Source organism: Cibotium barometz, chromosome 26 (assembly GCF_041138505.1).
Source record: "Cibotium barometz isolate CiBa-2024 chromosome 26, ASM4113850v1, whole genome shotgun sequence".
Lineage (NCBI taxonomy): Eukaryota > Viridiplantae > Streptophyta > Polypodiopsida > Cyatheales > Cibotiaceae > Cibotium > Cibotium barometz.
In genome coordinates, this window is record NC_141071.1 from 6,488,878 (window position 1) to 6,507,874 (window position 18,997).

Consider the following 18,997-nt stretch of genomic DNA (forward strand, 5'->3'; position numbering starts at 1 on the left):
ACCCTTTCCGTCTCGCCATCTATTTCGGGGTGATAGGCTGTGCTAAGATCCAAGAAAGTTCCTACTGCTTCAAAGAATGCAGTCCAGAATTTCGATGTGAATTTGGGATCTTGGACACTTACTATCCTCCTGGGTAATCATGCAATCTAAAGATCTCCTTAAGGAAAACTCTGGCAACATCCACTACTACAGAGTATGTTTCTTTCACTGGAATCAGACGAGCAACTTTGGTTAGCCTGTCAACTACCACAAAATGGAGTTGCAACCTGAAATTGAAGGTAATCCAGTGTGACAAAGTCCATACTGATGCATTCCCACTTCATTGTGGAATTTCTAGAGGCTGCAGTTTCCCTAGCATCTTGACTCTCCTTGCCTTGACTCTTTGGCACATCAAGCATTTCCGCACATGATCAAGTACATCCTTTTTGAGTCGTGGCCAGAAGAAGCTTTTCTTCACAGACATATAGGCTTTTTTAAACCCTGGATGTCCAGCTATCAGGCTATCATGGGCTTCTCTCAAAATTCTTCCCTTTATTCCCACATCATTGGGGATACATAGCCAATTATTATAATACATGCATCCTTCATCTAGTTTGTATCCAAGAACTTGACTCATTACCTGAGGAGTCTTGCTTTCCTGCATCAGAAGGGTAGCAATAGGGGCAAAGAACTTATGTTGCAAGATTTTCTCCTTTGCTTCATTGATCAATGGATTTGACACCACTATTATTGCAAGCAACAAGGAGGCTTTTCTGCTGAGCGCATCTCCAACCACATTTTCTTTCCCTGGCCGATACTTTATTTCAAAATCAAATTCCTGCAGGGTTTGCATCCATCTCCTTTGACGCATGTTGAGATCCCTTTGGGTGAATATCTACTTCAAGCAATGGATTTGACACCATTGTTATTGCAAGCAAGGAGGATTTTCTACTGAGCGCATCTGTAACCACATTTTCTTTCCCCGGTCGATACTTTATTTCAAAATCAAATTCCTGTAGTGTTTGCATCCATCTCCTTTGATGCATGTTGAGATACCTTTGGGTGAATATCCACTTCAGACTGATGATCTGTCATCAAGGTGAACCTTTGTCCCAAAAGATAATGTCTCCACAATTTCAGAGCATACACTACTGAGAGTAACTCTAAGTCATGGACGGCATAATTCCTCTCATGTGTTCTAAGTTTTCTGGATTCATAGGCCACTCACTGCATGACCTTCTTGAGAACCGCCTAAGACAAACCCACTGGCATCAGTAACTACCTCAAAGGGTTTGGTAAAATCTGGCAATTTAGGGAAAGGGTTGGTTACAAAGGCTGTCTTTAGCTTGTCAAAGGCACTCTGACACATTGCAGTCCATTGAAAAAGTGTACTCTTCTTGAGAAGGTTAGTTAAGGGGGATGCTATCTAAGCATACCTAGGTGTATAAAGATCCTATACCATCCGATTAACCCTAGGAATCCTCCGACTTCCTTTATTGACTTGGGTTCTAGCCATTCTACGACTACTTGGATCTTTGCGGGGTCAGGAGAAATCCCATCCTTTGACACTATGAATCCCAAGTATTCCACCTACTCTTCTTTGCAAAGAGTTGGTGTTTCCTTAGGATTTTGAGAACCTTGCGCACATGATCTTCATGGTCTGCAACATTCTTTGAGTATATATACCAAGATATCATCAAAGAAGACAAGAACAAAATCATCCAAGTATTCTCTGAGAATATTTTGCATAAGATGATTGAATACCAAGGCTAGTCAAGACCTTGTTGGCAGGCTTTGCCACGAGCGACATCCCTTGATGACTCCCCGCCAGAGCTGTTCCAACAAACCTCCTCTTAGAAAAACATAAGTCAAATGCGTCCTCGAGCATTCTGGCATAAAACAGTCCTTTGAATTTAAAAAAACAGAGGTTCCAATGCAAGTAGAATTCCAATTTGAGATTGGTTCCAAAAACCCTTTTTCCATAATTCCCAATTTCATAATGAGGATCCTCCATCTCTCATCAGGGTAATCTACCCATCATTCAGTCTGATTGTATAACTAGATTCTTAGTGAGTTCAGTCTCAGGAGAAACTAGTTTAGTTCCGGTAGTCTATTCTTTGTGATAGAAACTAGAATTGGTCACACGAACTTCTTACTTGATTCAGATCGAGAGATGGACAGGTAGGTTTACTGTCCGTCCCTCTCGTAGTCTAACCAAATTCATTCGGTTTAGTTCTACAAGGATTCCCTTCAGATAAACAGCTAGTTTTAGGTAAATATCAATTTAGTTCTACAAGGATTCCCTTCAGATAAACATCTAGTTTTAGGTAAATATCAATTTAGTGATTTTACCAATTAAAATATCCAAAGATATTCCTTCTATCACATAATTTCTCAACCTTAATTCATTAGGTAGAATTATGGTAGAAATTTATCTTTTGATACTAAAATTTAATTCAAATCCATCTTTTCTTAAATATCATAAAAATTCTTCTTTTAACTAAAATATCAATACCTGTTTTTTTTTAATAAACTTGAAATCCTTCTTTTTCTCATTTCAATGAGTGCAATCCAATTATCATGGGAATTCCTCTTTTACCATAAATTAAATCTATTTAAAATTCTTCTTAAAAATAACATAAAAATATCCATTGATTCCATTAAGCTAAAAATTCCACTTTTCTCATTTAAACATTTGAATTCCAATATGGTGGGAATTCCTCTTTCATCATTTTAACTTATCTATGCAAAAAGATAAATTTAACTAAATTTTCTCTTAAATTTTAAATAAAAATCTCCATTAATTCCTTTACATTAGAAATTACACTTTCCTCATTTAAATATTTGAATTCCAATATGATGGGAATTCCTCTTTCATCATTTAAACTTATCTATATAAAAAAAAGATAAATTTAACTGAATTTCTCCTAAAATTTAAATAAAATATACATTATTTTAGCATCACAATTTTTCTCTGACTTCATTGGAATACATGGATTTCCATTGTCATGGGGATTACTCTTTTAACATAAAAATGGATTACTAGAAATTCCTCTTTTTTGTAATTAACTATTTATGCATAAACATAAAAATCAATTTTCCATGATTATAATGAGAATCATTCAATTAATTTTGGATGATTAATCCTAGAATATGGTAGGAAGTCCTCTTTTCATATTATGAATGAAAATGATTTATGTGTTAATTTTTCAAAAAATTTACCATCGCTTCGCTGCTATTACTCATAATTCTCAACAAATAATTTGAAAGCATAAAGTTTAGTAATATCCCTATGATTAGAATAACCATTAATTGGATCAATATCCAATTATGGGCTTGATTCTTAATTTTTCCATAAATTAAATAGCATCAAAGCATTAAAAAGCCACTTAATTGACCTCAATTTGACAAGCATAGAAATTACTTTTAGATTAGAGAATTGCTTCATGAGAAGCTTCATTTGAATATAGAATAGGTCATAGAAATGACCATTCTTTGGGGGAGAGAGAGAGACATGATTTTAAAAAACATTAAAATTTAAGCATAAATAAAAATTTATGTGTTTTATCATTACAATTCATCAAAGAACTTCAATTGTATTCAATTAAATGCTTCTCAAGCTTGAGAGGGGTTGAGAAGAGAGAAACATTTGGAGATTAAAGAAAAAAACCATAAACCACATTTTACCTTCTAGATTGCTTGATTTTTTGATCAAAGTAAAGGCCCCCAACTAATCAATTGGTTTGGTATGTTGATGAAGTCTCCAAGGAAGATTGAAAAGAGAGAGAAGCTCCAATCTCTTCAATTTGTAGAGGGTTTTTAGAGGATAATAGAAAATAAGCTTATCTTAGAGTAATACCGGCATAGTTTAGTTCATAGATGAGAATACAAAAGAATGAGGGTCTATTTATAGGTGAGGGAGGCCACTAACTGAGTCCAATTGAGTTCTAGAATTTTCCAGCTTCAGTTTGGCTGAATTTGGACAAGTTTTGAACTAGTTTGGCTCCCTTTTTTATTTGGTTTGATCTAGGAGAGAGAAGAGATAAAAATATCCTATTATTTTTTAGTTTAAAACTCATCCACACATGTGAAATAGGCGCCTCCTTGAAGGGCCCCCTTCTCCTTACCAATGTGTCAAAAATGAATGATTACTCCAAAATATCTCATTTTTTTATTAATACTTCATAGTTTTTAACTAATAAATCTAGTACTTAGTCAACTCTTCATCTTATGTGGGCATTTACTCATTTTTGGGTATTTGTTTTTATTCTTTGGATTTATCTTATTCCAACACTTGGATTAATCTTATTGGTCCATAGGAACCTTAATCCAAAATTTTCAGAAAATCTTGACCCTTAGGCTAAGGTCTTCTAAATCATTTTTAATTAATTCCAATTGCACCTTGGAAAATCTGTTTTGATTTTCAGTTTTAGGAAAATATTTTTTTGATATCAAAAAAAGAATTTATTTATCAAAAAATATCCCAATTTTCAACTTTATCAGAATCACGGCCAATGAGAGGTTCTGCTGCCTCAACGTTGCACGTCGATCGCAAGAGGCGTGGACATACTGTCTCCTGCAAACCACTTATGCTGTCGTCTCTCCACTGGGTCAAGAAAATATAAATCCTCAAAATGGCATGCGAGTCTCACTCGGTTGTTCGAGTTGCAGATGCGGAAGAGATAAGATGTTCAAAGGTAAACGCAGTCATGTCTTGTGACTGGGTGAGGTCGGGAATACCAGATAAGTATGGAATTTCCATCTTAAAAAATAATTTCTTTGATTAAAAATTCTTTATTCATGAGACTTGCAGAATGAAAATACATTATAAAAATTACTTTTTCTCAGTTTTTATTATCTACTTTTGATAAGAATTTGTTTATCCTTATTAGCTTTCAACAAAGTTTTGATACCAGTTGTGAAGTCCCCGCCCCCTTCGCGGTGCACCTGCCGACGGCGGAAGTGGCGCCAGCCTCCTACGCGGGGCGGGGGTCCACACTCGGGGCCTCGCCCATGGATGTCCGCGACGAGAGGCTAGCCCGTCCCTCCGAGACCGGGCTCGCAAGACTCCCCTTGCCCGGAAGGCACGGGCAATTTCGCCCCAGGAAAAAAAAACCTCTAACGGGAAATTACTCTAACGAGTCAAACTGATCTCACCAAACCTGAAGTCACATAGTCAGATCAAGAAGAGACTTGCACTTGGTCCATGGAATCAACGCTTTTTTCCTCATTTACGAGGCACAACCGCTGATCCCCTCCCACAGAACAAGGTCTTCACATGATTTAAACTAATTAACGTAACTAATCGTATCTAGTTGTTTCTCAGGAATCCTCTGATCCAGCCATATGGCCTATGGGTTAGCCAACCACCCGACCACTGTATTGGTGGGATTCCTTTATAAAGATTAGGTTGTGTTTTTTCCCGGGGGTACCAAGGAAAAGAGTTCCCAGGCCCCCTAGCCGACGATACATGCAAAAAATTAGGGTAGGCATACCACGTAAACACCCAATATGAAATTACCATTTATAACAGATTCAACTGGCTTTAAAACAATCCTTCAATATAAATCATAATATTTCTGATCATTATTTTTCAAAATTTTGAGTCCATTGTATTACAATAATATCCTCTGGACTCTCCATTGAAGACCAACTCGTCAACCAACCAGATCCAGTATCAAAATTCGGTTCCCAAAAATCTTTCCTTTTATTCCATCTGAAATCTTCCTCGACGTACGCATGGGTGTCCTAGCAACCGCAAGCTCATGCATCGCCTGGTCAGAACCCTCTAGGATCCTCCTTAGGTATCCTAGCACTTCACTCAGGGACCGCTTCGTCCAGTCCTCACCCACCGGAAGCGCACCATTTTAACCGTATACTAAGGTGTTGAAATTAGAGCAATGTGATGAGCTATGGTGGATCAAATACTAGAATCAACATCATTAACAAAGTGATTAGTAAATAATTAAGATGTAATTAGGCTATGTGATGAGCTATGGTGGATCAAATACTAGAATCAACATCATTAATAAAGTGATTAGTAAATAATTAGTAATTAGTAGAGTTTACATCCAAGGATCAAATCCCACTGATTTCTCCTTGATTCACTCCACCTCTCCGAGAATATCTCCACCTCTTTTGCTTGATTCTCTCCACCTCTTCACTTTTCCCAGAATATCTCCACACTTCCTAAATCTTCTCATGCTACCCTTTATTCTCTCCTAGTAGATTCTTCTCACCTTTTCACAGGTTCTTTCACATTTACACATTCTCTTTTACAGCCTCTAACCAAGGGCTTGTTCCCGCACACACCCTATTCACTTGTATATTTCAACACCTCCCCTCAAGTGAATACTCCTAGAACACCTAGACCCTATAACAAGTTTCCCTCCTTACTTGATAGTCTGTGACTAGTGTCTAGCACACCTCCCCTCAAGTTATCTTAGCACACCTAGACCCTATACCAAGTTTCTCTCTTACTTGATAGCCTGCGAGCGACCAGTGCCTCGAGTCCCTAATCTCATAGTCCTTGACACTCTCTCTCTCTCTGTGTCCAAGGCTACTATAAGTGCTCACGACCTTGACTAAAGTGCTCACACATACATCTATCTACCACGTGGCCTACATCATCGGTGGCTCAGAGGTGGTTTTACTTTGTTGGGGCAGGTTACATTGGGTTGTGGAGTCTCTCTCTCTCTCTCTCAGAGATTTTCACATGGCTCCTCACTCTTTGGAGCCTCACATCTTCTCTTGTCTTCAGTCTTCTTGTCGTGGTAGCTTCTCTCCACGCGTCTGTCTCTTCTTTCAGTCTTCTTGTGGCAGCTTCTCTTCTCGTGTCCATGTCTTCATTCAATGCTTCCTCTAGATCTTCTTGGTGTGGATCTTCTTCTTGGAAAGAGATATTCTTCTTCTTTCATGGCTGGCCATGAGCTTGTCCGTCAGGTCTTCTTGCTCCATGTGAGCAACATGTTTCAATGTTTTGCTGACAGTTCCTTTGGGTTTTTGATGTTTATCTTGTATCAATATGCAATGCAAACCCAAATTTATGTGGGAGGTCTTACCTCTTGCCTTATTCTGGACCAGGGCAGCATTGTCTGATCCCATTTTTACACTGATGCAATGTGCCCAATACATAATGCGTATAGCATTCATTCTTATGCACATTCCCAAATGCAACTCTGGATGTGAATAATCTTGAATTTGAGTGAGATTTACATGCATTAACCAAGGGTTAAATGTAAAATGATGATTACCACAATTTTATCAGCACAATTTTACCGAAAAATACATTAAATCAAGGGTAACCAATTTGTACGGAATGGTCGGAGTATCAAACCAGCTCTGAATTGGAATCTGAAGTTATAGGGATCTGTATTAGATACCTAATGGTTAATTTGTACCCTCAATTACACCAAAATACAGTGATTAGCACTGATTAATAATCCACTATCTTGTGTGCAGAAAACAGAGTATTCGAGGAGTCCAGATCTGGTGCCTTAGACTTCAAATGAGCTCAAATGCTTTCAAAGCCATCAATAGCAATGATTCTAGTAGAGGATCAAGCCAATAAACACAAGATTTGACCAAATATTGAATGCTTAATCTTTGTTTTACCAAAGTCACCTGCAGATTTGATGAAGAGCTTGGATCTCACTGTAGACTTGATGAAATTGAATTCTGACTTCACCAGCTTGTAGAGCATGCTTGAAAACCCCTGGAGCTATGAGAAACTAGAGCAATTTGATTGGATGAAGCAGAAATGTCAAAATCTCTTCAAAAAAATGGCGCCAGCAAAAAGCGCGATTTCTCCTCCTCCCATCGCCTCCCATCGGCGGTTTGCACTTCTGATTTGAGTGGTTGGAGCTCCTATGAGTTGGCTATGTATGGTTAGAAGGGTTTGGCCTTATTTTATGTGTGCAAGGAGCTAAAGCTCCTCCACCAACTGGGGGTACAGAGGTGAGTTGAAAAATAACTAAAAATTTGATTAATTTCTAATTATCTACTAATCCTAATTAATTAAATAATGGGCTCATAAACCTGATGGATTCTAGGCATGGCTCTGATACCATGTTGAAATTAGAGCAATGTGATGAGCTATGGTGGATCAAATACTAGAATCAACATCATTAACAAAGTGATTAGTAAATAATTAAGACGTAATTAGTGAGTAATTAACAAATAGGTTAATGTAGGCATGGATAATCAAAAACAAGCAAATTCTCATTAGGCCAATGCCTCAATTTAGAGATTACATCCAAGCATCAAATCCCACTAATTTCTCCTTAATTCACTCCACCTCTCCCAGAATATCTCCACCTCTTTTGCTTGATTCTCTCCACCTCTTCACTTTTCCCAGAATATCTCCACACTTCCTAAATCTTCTCGTGCTACCCTTTATTCTCTCCCAGTAGATTTTTCTCACCTTTTCACACATTCTTTCATATTTACACATTCTCTTTTACAGCCTCTAACCAAGGGCTTGTTCCCGCACACACCCTATTCACTTGTATATTTCAATATAAGGCTGGTCAAGACAATGGCAGGCTTTGCCGCAAGCGACATCCCTTGACCACTCCCCGCCAGAGCTGTTCCAACGAACCTCCTCTTAGAAAAACATAAGCCAAATGCTTCCTCGAGCATTCTGGCATAAAGCAGTCCTTTGAATTTAAAAAAACAGAGGTTTCAATGCAAGTAAAATTCCAATTTGAGATTGGTTCCAAAAACCCTTTTTTCATAATTTCCAGTTTCATAATGAGATCCTTGATCTCTCATCAGAGTAATCTACCCATCATTCAGTCTGATTGTCCAACTAGATTCTTGGTGAGTTCGATCAGGAGAAACTAGTTAAGTTTCGGTAGTCTATTCTTTGTAATGATTAGAAATTAGAATTGGTTACACGAAGTTTTTACTTGATTCAGATCGAGAGATGGACAAGTAGGTTTACTATCCGTCCCTCTCGTAGTCTAACCGAAATTCATTCGGTTTAGTTCTACAAGGATTCCCTTCAGATAAACATCTAGTTTTAGGTAAATATCAATTTAGTTCTACAAGGATTCCCTTCAGATAAACATCTAGTTTTAGGTAAATATCAATTTAGTGATTTTACCAATTAAAATATCCAAAGATATTCCTTATATTACATAATTTCTCAACCTTAATTCATTAGGTAGAATTATGGTGGAAATTCATCTTTTGACACTAAAATTTAATTCAAATCCATCTTTTCTTAAATATCATAAAAATTCTTCTTTTAACTAAAATATCAATACCTATTTTTTTGAATAAACTTGAAGTCCTTCTTTTTCTCATTTCAATGAGTGCAATCCAATTATCATGAGAATTCCTCTTTTACCATAAACTAAATCTATTTAAAATTCTTCTTAAAAATGACATAAAAATATCCATTAATTCTATTAATCTAAAAATTCCACTTTTCTCATTTAAACATTTGAATTTCAATATGGTGGGAACTCCTCTTTCATCATTTTAACTTATCTATGCAAAAAGATAAATTTAATTCAAATTTCTCTTAAAGTTTAAATAAAAATCTCCATTAATTTCTTTACACTAGGAATTACACTTTACTCATTTAAATATTTGAATTCCAATATGGTGGAAAATCCTCTTTCATCATTTAAACTTATCTATAATAAAAAAAGATAAATTTTACTAAATTTTCTCTTAAAATTTAAATAAAATATACATTATTTTAGCATCACAATTTTTCTCTTACTTCATTGGAATACATGGATTTCCATTGTCATGGGGATTACTCTTTTAACATAAAAATGGATTACTACAAATTCCTCTTTTTCGTAATTAACTATTTATGCATAAACATAAAAATTAATTTTTCATGATTATAATGAGAATAACTCAATTAATCTAGGATGATTAATCCTAGAATATGGTAGAAAGTCCTCTTTTCTTATTATGAATGAAAATGATTTATGTGTTAATTTTTCAAAAAATTTACCATAGCTCCGCTGCTGCTATTACTCATAATTCTCAAATAATTTGAAAGCATAAAGTTTAGTAATATCCCTATGATTAGAATAACCATTAATTGGATCAATATCCAATTATGGGCTTGATTCTTAATTTTTTCATAAATTGAATAGCATCAAAGCATTAAAAAGCCACTTAATTGACCTCAATTTGACAAGCATAGAAATTACTTTTAGATTAGAGAATTGCTTCATGAGAAGTTTCATTTGAATATATAATAGGTCATAGAAATGACCATTCTTTGGGGGAGAGAGAGACATGCTTTTAAAAAATATTATAATTTAAGCATAAATGGAAATTTATGTGTTTTATCATTACAATTCATTAAAGAACTTCAATTGTATTCAAAAGCCATTCAATTAAATGCTTCTCAAGCTTGAGAGGGGTTGAGAAGAGAGAAACATTTGGAGATTAAAGAAAAAAGACCATAAACCACATTTTACCTTCTAGATTGCTTGATTCTTTGATCAAAGTAAAGGCCCCAACCCAATAAATTTATTTGGTATGTTGATGAAGTCTCCAAGGAAGATTGAAGAGAGAGAGAAGCTCCAATCTCTTCAATTTGTATAGGGTTTTTAGAGGATAATAGAAAATAAGCTTATCTTAGAGTAATACCAGCATAGTTTAGTTCACACATGAGAATACAAAATAATGAGGATCTATTTATAGGTGAGGGAGGCCACTAACTGAGTCCACCCAATTGAGTTCTAGAATTTTCCAGCTTCAGTTTGGCTGAATTTGGACAAGTTTTGGACCAGTTTGGCTCCCTTTTTTATTTGGTTTGATCTAAAAGAGAGGAAAGATAAAAATATCCTATTATTTTTGAGTTTAAAACTCATCCACACATGTGAAATAGGCGCCTCCTTGAAGGGCCCCCTTCTCCTTACCAATGTGTCAAAAATGAATGATTACTCCAAAATATCTCATTTTTTTATTAATACTTCATAGTTTTATACTAATAAATCTAGTACTTAGTCAACTCTTCATCTTATGTGGGCATTTACTCATTTTTGGGTATTTTTTCTTATTCTTTGGATTTATCTTATCCCAACACTTGGATTAATCTTATTGGTCCATAAGAACCTTAATCCAAAAATTTTAGAAAATCTTTACCCTTAGGCTTAGGTCTTCTAAATCATTTTTAATTAATTCCAATTGCACCTTGGAAAATCTATTTTGATTTTCAACTTCAGGAAAATATTTTTTTGATATTTGAAGAATTTATTTATCATCCCAATATTGGTTTACCACTCTCTAGAAATTTTTATCTCACTAGGCCAAACAAGGAAAAATAATATTTTCTTGCATTCAGAAATATAGAATGATTACAAGGGATTGAAGTAGAGGTTTAATTGTTATTGAGGCTGAGTAGGAATCTTACATCCTCTCCCACTTGAAAAACGCAAGATGTCATCTTGCAAAGTGGGGGTAATCCTTCGCCAACTCTTCTTCTTTCTCCCAGGTGACGTCTTCTAGAGGGAAGAACTTCCACTTTACTAAGAATTCTCTCAGGACTCTGCTCCTGAGAATCTTCTCCCGAACGTCAAGGATTTCCTTAGACTGGAGTACCATCTGGCCTTGAGTCAGAGAGATCAATTGTTCATCATCCAACATGTGACTCGGGCTAGGTACATACTTCTTAAGCAAACTAACATGGAATACATCATGTACCTTGAGATGGGGAGGTAGAAGAAGTTTGTAGGCTAGATCGCCCACTTTCTTTATAACAGCATACGGCCCACAGTATCTAGGAGAGAGCTTCTTGTACTTCTCTAAGGATAAGGAACTTCTTTTTGGTCGTACTCAAATGAAGACCATATCTGATTCTTTAAACTCTCTCTCTGACCTCTTTTTATCTGCATAATGCTATTGTCTGTCGTTTTGGGCTGCCTTTATATCTTTGTGGATTGATTGCATCTACTGGTCCATGTCATCAAGCATTTGTCTGGACATTTTGACTCTGATCAATAAGTCAGACCAAGTCAACGGTGTAAGGAAATCTTGTCCATACAAAGCTTTGAAAGGACTCATCCCAATGCTCCGATGATAAGAAGCATTGTAAGCAAATTCGACCAAATGCAGATGACTTAACCACTTCTTGGGTTCCCTATCGGGTTACCTTCAGTGCAATCAAGTTAATTTTCAGTGCATTTTCTTAATTTATTTATAAATTTTAATGAAAATTCTATGGTTTTCTTGATTTTTATGTTTTGCTAATGTTGAATTAAATGCAAATGCTATGCCTTTGATAAAAAGGCCACCCCCTTCTCTTCTTTACATTCCAACCTTTCTCAATCCTAGAAATATTAACTAAGGGATTAATTAAACTCTTCTTATTGTTTACTCTCTTGAATTTAGAAAACTGTGTAGATTAGAGTTCTATAAATCTAATTTGGGTTAATTTAAGTAAATAAAGAATGATAAAAATGAGAAATGGTTAGCCATACAAAGGAGGTTATGGCAAAAATTTCTAGAATTTTGTGGAAAAGAAAGTTTGTTTTTATGTTATTCCAAAAGAGTAATTCCAACCATTTTTGTATCTAAAAGAAATATTCTAATTACTCCATGTACATATTCACCCTTGAATATGCATGGATATCACTGATAATAATTATTAAATTTGATTTCTATGCATAGAAATAGGGTTCGGAGAAGGGACAAGATAGATACCTAGAAGATTCGGTTTTGCCTAGGAAAGGTTCACGTTACGTGAACCTTTCCTAGGCAAAACCGAATCTTCTAGGTATCTATCTTGTCCCTTCTCCGAACCCTATCATGTTATATATCAATGGATAGCTTTTGAAGAGTAGAATCTAAATATGTGAGGTCCGACAAATTTGGAGTTCGTTTGCAAAAATTTTATCCAGTGTTACGTGAATCTTCCCTAGGCAAAAACGAATCTTCTAGGTATCTATCTTGTCCCTTCTCCGAACCCTATCGTGTTATATATCAATGGATAGCTTTTGAAGAGTAGAATCTAAATATGTGAGGTCTGACAAATTTGGAGTTCGTTTGAAAAAATTTTATCCAGTGTCCCTTTTTGGAGGGAATATTCCGGTCAAACTTTCTTACAGGGCCCCAAAATGAGCTCAAAAATTTCCTAATGACTACTTCAGCAATTTTCTATGATCTTTGATGATACTATATCTTCTGCAATCTATGAATGACATTCATCTTTTGCGTTTTGTCTAAGAAAAGAACGCGAGCAAGTGAGAAATGAAAATATATGATCACAAAAGTCTATGTTACTAACTAGATGTAATGCTTAATGAGTCGATCAAAAAATCGATCATCATCTATTCAACATTTTAATGATCACATGCAACATACGGTTGTAAACGTTTGGTGATATCAAAAAGAAATAATCACCATTTAATCAATGTCTACTCATAATCGTATGCATGATTGTTTGAGATCATAATTCAAGTATAAAGTGATACATGATGGTAGTGGTGGGCTGCTTTACTGTTAGAGATTTCAGCATAAGAGCAAACACTAAGCCCATTAGGTGGGTCAAGGTAGAAACCCGTATTGAACATTTGTTTGGAGATTTCTGAGTTGAAGTGGTCTGTACAGTGGGCACCATCCCACAGGATATAAGTTCCGGGGTCAGAGCACAAGAATGAACTAATGCTGCATTCATTTGAGTTATCGAAGTCATAAGGAAAATGAGGCCCGGCACCACAACATGCATCAAGAGCACTGGTCAAACCTGTTAAAAGTCCATAGGTTAGCTAATAACATAATTCAATAGCTAGTTAGCCAAAATTGTGATGGTTTCCTTAGTAATATGATAGAAAATTAGAAAGTATATAGCTACCAAATGATGCTAGATTCCTCATAATATGAATGTGAGCACCATAATAGTCTGCAAAGAGGAATGTGCCATTAGTGTATATTCTTCTTAGGCTTTCCACTTCATTGAGCAACAATACACCATGGTTGTAAGCAACAATATTGTAGTCGCGCAAGCACCCATCGTTATTCCTGGTGGCAAGAAGGTTTGGTTCAAGAAATCGAGACAAGCAACCGATAGGTTGGATGTCCAAAATTAAGAAGTGGCTTGCCCCATTGATGTATAAGGTCTGTTGTACAACATGTTTTTAATTAGGTTATGAAAGGTAAACATAGCATTCACTTAAACCAATAATTTCTTTGGACTTCAATAGAGTTTTTAGATTAGACAAGTAGTTCACTAAAGCAAGGAATAAGAAACATTACCTCTACTAGTTGTCTTATCTTTTGAATGACAAAAGGCACAACGGTTGCATTGATAAAACTCGTTGAGTGGGTGCTCGAGTTAAAAGCAGATGTGTAATCATTACCACCGATCCAAATGACATATAATCCATTAGCAAATGAAGCTCGGTTCGGCTTGCCTACACACAAAATATACAAATTTTGAGACAAGTACATACATAGTATATGGATGCACATGCAAAGTATTCTAAGATTCGCACCTGGTAGTGTCTCGTGTGCGTGCTCCACTTCTGCTTTAAGGGTAAGGTGCCATAAGAGTTGCTCGTCAAGATAGCTATCATCGCTTGAGTAGATGTGAAGGCTATTAAGCTGGGATCGGTTGAGCGCAGTTGCTCCGACAATGGCATAGTTAACGCCGGTGGTGAAGTTGGCTGTGCTATTGTGGAACGGGTTCAATAGTGGTAGACCCAAGTATGTAGCTGCACACAATAAGCTTCTCTTAGCCAGCCCGATCATATATATATATATATATAGAAATAGTTGTATTTGTATATATAATAATAATAATAATAAAACGTGAAAAATTCAAACATCAAAGAACGAACCCAAGTAGTCAATCACCAGGCGGCCATCGCTAAAGCGGCAAGCAGGTCTGCCGGGATAGGTCTCACCGTAAGGCAGCACGGTCGACCTGAAGGCGTCTGAGTGGCCCATGAGGACTGCGTTCCCTGTGTCGGACAAGGAGTCGCCAAACACGAACATTGCAGGGTAGCTGCAAGGGTTTGCGGCAATCACCCCACTAATTGTAATCACTAAAGAGTTTATGAGAAAATATAGCAGCACCTGCATGACTACTGCTCCCGGAGAATTCCAGCTCCAAGGAGACTCGAAATTGTGGGGCTGGTCACTACTCTGTGTGTGTGTGTGCGTGTCTCTCACAGAGCGAGAGAGAGAGAGAGAGAGAGAGAAAAGGGGTCCAGTCGAAATTGTGGCGCTGGTCACTACTACTTATCCCCCATGGTTGGTCACTAGAGAGAGAGAGAGAGAGAGAGAGAGAGAGAGGGTCTGAGCGGGACATTGAATGCTATTGTTCCGTCGCGTGGTCACCGGGACATGGTTCAATCGCGTTGTATGTACTGCCCATTGAATGACCGGTACGCTTTTTTTTTTTTCAGCGTCTCGCTGCGCGCTTATTATAGCGACATTTATCCAGCGCGGAACTAATAACAATGCTAACAGAGCAGAGTTTATTTTTTTTTTTCAATAAAGGCATTTATTTTTAATATTGAAGAAAAACGAGACAAGTTACAAAAGCTGGCATCACAAAGCCAATTTCAGGCCGAGATTTCTCACTATCCTAGGCAATCAGCAAAGAGCAATGATCCTCTGGGTCTCTATCCTAGAATCTACAGGTATTGGAGCTTCAGCACATAGCTTAGATCCACGTTTACAAGATATTCTCTCTTCTCTTGAAGCTGAAGAATCTTGACCTTATCTGAGACATTCTTTGGAGTGCTTCCAATAGGGCCTACCAGTTTTGAAATTTTGGCCTCAATGTCAATGATCTTCCTCAAGTAGAACCTCTCCCCTGCAATAATAAGGAGACTTTTGAGGGAGCAGGTATTGCGGGTATCACCGTTGTGTAGGGCCGCTAGTCTTTCAATCCAGAAGAACCAGAGGATCTCTGTTCTTAAAACTGTCCATAGTTCAGTAGAGCAGCCTATGGTTTCCCCAATGAGCAGATGCTTCCAGGATAAGCAAGTTTTCCCCCAACTGGCCACATACTCATTGAGTTTCTTTACCATTGGTTCTATGTTAGGGCACAGTAGAAAAATGTGAACATCATCTTCTTCTTTGAGGCATCTGGCACATGATCCATTTCCCTTGCCAAAGACTAGAGCTTTTTTCTGTGTCCAAATGGCCCTGTACATGATAAGCCAAGCAAGACAAGCTTTCTTAGGTTCCACATGTATGCCCCAAAGTGATTTGAAGAGGAAATACCACTGGCTCCTATCTTTGAGGATATTCCATCTTTGATTTAGAATACAATGGATTGGAGGGGTATTCCACCTGGGAGGAATAGGCCAGATGCTTGTTTGGTTAATCCACTGGAAAGCCTTCAGCTTAGGGGGGTCTTCAATTGTCATTAGCCACCAGTCTTCTCGATGCCATAGCATCAGCCTTTTGCCAATAATGTCCAGTTGAGAATCTGAGAGGTTGTACTTAGCAATGAGATCAGCCCTTGATAGCCAGGTTTTCTTATCCCAGTCCCAAAGGTTACTCCATGTCTTAATGCCACCTAAATGAAGCTTCAGTGCCTCTTCCACATCTTGAGTATCAACTTGAGGCAAGTCAAGAGCAGGCCACCAGATGGAATCGATGGGGTGGAGGCCCAGCGTGTCCTTGTAGTCTGGGGATGGCATCAGCTGGGCTTCGCGCAACGGCATTAATAATGGCGCTTATAGAGCGACGTAATGTAAAAGGCTGCTAATGATGCCTTCTCGAGCTTCTAGCTGGTCATAAAAGTTGGCGCATTGCAAAAGAAAGAAAGCATGCTTCAAGGTCTGGCCCACGAAGAAAATATATTAAAAAAAGGTGAGATTACAACGCCCCATGAGGAAGGTCCATGGGGGGACCTGAAGACAGCTAAATAAGTGATTTAGCTACACACCCCGAAGCACTTGAAACTGAAAATATAGAGACCGATGGCCCAAAACCTGAGGACTATTGAAAAGGTACAATGGACCTAACTGCAAAGGTTTTATGGAACCAAAAACTGAACACGATGAACATAGGTGAAAAGTCTGTATAAGATGCCATGGACCTGACTGAAAGGGATTAATGGACCCCTCCAAAAACATCCGAGGACTGAACACGATGAACAGCATAGTGAAGCCTTCTGTGGCACTCCAACTCCAAGCCTTGACACATGATTTCCCTCGTTTTGGAGAGAGACGAACTGAGCACTTTCCTCCACTTCCTCCATGGAAGAGTCTGCCAGCGACCCACTTCCGACAGATCACCACTTGGTTAAATTTGATTGGCCGACTTGAGGATACTATCAAGAAAAAGAAAGGAATTGTGATTAGTTTTAATTTCATAGAGGGCTTCATTCCTTTGTTTCCAGACATGCCACAGCAGAAGAATTCTGATAGACTGCCACGTTAAGGGGTCAAGATGACGACATTCCCCTAAAAGCACTTCTTTCCAACTGAGCGGGGAGCTTCTAATCTTCACAAAGGCCTCATTCAGCACACTCAAGAACTGTTTAGTGTCTGGGCAGGGGTAAAAGAGATGCGGGACAGTCTCCAGCTTTGCTTTACACCGAGGGCAAATACCATTCCCGTGACCCAGCTTCAAAGCCTTCTCGCATCCAGCTTGCTTTGTGAATTACCAACCAAGCCAGAATTGCATGTTTCCTTTCTTGGGCAAAGGCCCAGATTAATTTGAAGCAAAAAGCCCATTGGTGTTTATTCCAGGTCAAGGACCACCTTTTGTTGAGTTTGAGAACCAAGTTGTCTGCATTATATGAGTTAGGTAGCTTGACGAGGTTCATTGAAGAACCCCATCGAAGAGCTTTAGAAAATTCTTTGTAATCACATTTAATCCCATGAGGAATGGCAACCTTCAATGCATTACATCTTTGCACAATCACCTCAACACCACCCCTTTGCAAGGTGAACTTATTACTAATTTGAACACTGTTTAGCATACCAGATGAGTCACATAGATCTGCCCATACCTTAACCCCAGCTTTCAAACAAGAGAGGCCAATCTATACTTGATCATTGGCAATCGGCTTAACCAGATGTCCAAACCAAACTGAATCAGCTGCATACACAAACTGACCCCTCTTGGTATACATCTGGAAGGAAAAGAGCTTCTTATAACCCATCCATGACTCCCACATTCTGCAGCAGAGCTTGCTGCCAGTTGGAGAAAGGTGGGCCTTTGAGAAAAGAGCCTCATTGAGGGAGAACCCCTTCCAAGCCCTTTTGTCTTTTAGCCAAAAATTTTCCACATCCCTTTTGAGCAGGTCTGCCCATACATCATTGGATAAGATGGCCCTTTGAATCCATTTTGCTGCTAGCTTTTCAGCCAGCATTCCGATGTTGATAATACCCAAACCCCCCTGTTCTTTATTCATACAGCATACATGAAAGGCCACCTTGCTGACCTTCTTTCTGTCTAGGGAGCCTCCCCATAATGATTGAGTTCAGGGAGTGTAATTGGGTTTTGGAGGGTCTCCAGCAGGCAAGAAAATACACCACTGAGGGAATAATGAAGTGATTAAGTACAAAAGCTCGAGAAGCAACACCTGTATTTATATGACTCCATTTCATAACCTGGTTTTTGAGCTTAAGCATCACAAAATCCCATCTCTGTTTGACTGATATGTTAAACCCCATGGGTATGCCTAGTAGCGTGAACACGACCCCTTCCGGAATAGCCTTACAACCTGCGGCCTGAATTGCGGGAGGGGGCACCCCTTCAAAGACTCTGAAATTGGTCTTGGTATGATTTATTTCAGAGCCACTGGCTAAACAGAAAGTATCCAGGCAGGCCATGAAGTGGGCTGCCGTCTGAACTTCATTTCTAAGAAGTGCATTGGCGTCATCACAGCAAAGAGTTGCAAACATAAGGGCTCCGCTCTGTTAGGAACATAGATTCCCTTGATATTATTGTTGGCTAATTCCTCATTCACCAGCCACCCTAGGGCATCAGTAACGATAGCAAAGAGCAGGGGGGATAAAGGACACCCTTGTCTTATGGACTTCCTCAGCGGAAAGGTATCCCTGAGGAAAGGTAT

At 38.1% G+C, this 18,997-nt stretch overlaps 1 protein-coding gene across 2 annotated transcripts; it reads right to left on the reverse strand.

The window, feature by feature from the left end:
- Window positions 1-13,260: 13,260 nt before the first annotated feature.
- On the reverse strand, window positions 13,261-15,189 carry LOC147623606 (acetylajmalan esterase 2-like). Of its 2 annotated transcripts, none has more exons than XM_086820866.1 (5): window positions 14,793-15,189; window positions 14,448-14,666; window positions 14,209-14,366; window positions 13,808-14,072; window positions 13,261-13,699 (listed from the first exon to the last, which is right to left on the reverse strand). In XM_086820866.1, the coding sequence occupies exons 1-5, from the start codon at window positions 15,034-15,036 to the stop codon at window positions 13,410-13,412; spliced, it is 1,176 nt and encodes a 391-aa protein (XP_086676992.1). In that variant the 5' UTR covers window positions 15,037-15,189; the 3' UTR covers window positions 13,261-13,409. The 2 variants fall into 2 exon arrangements, with proteins under 2 accessions (XP_086676992.1, XP_086676991.1); XM_086820865.1 differs by having other exon boundaries at window positions 13,847-14,072; window positions 14,793-15,154.
- Window positions 15,190-18,997: the final 3,808 nt, after the last annotated feature.

Bases quoted from the DNA above. Each gene is read 5' to 3' on its own strand.
- LOC147623606 (XM_086820866.1), bottom strand. From the start codon at position 15,036: ATGCAGGTGCTGCTATATTTTCTCATAAACTCTTTAGTGATTACAATT. The intron at 14,073-14,208 runs GTAATGTTTCTT...GTTGTACAACAG, and splicing joins AGATAAGACAACTAGTAGAG to ACCTTATACATCAATGGGGC. The intron at 13,700-13,807 runs GTAGCTATATAC...GACTTTTAACAG, and splicing joins GAGGAATCTAGCATCATTTG to GTTTGACCAGTGCTCTTGAT.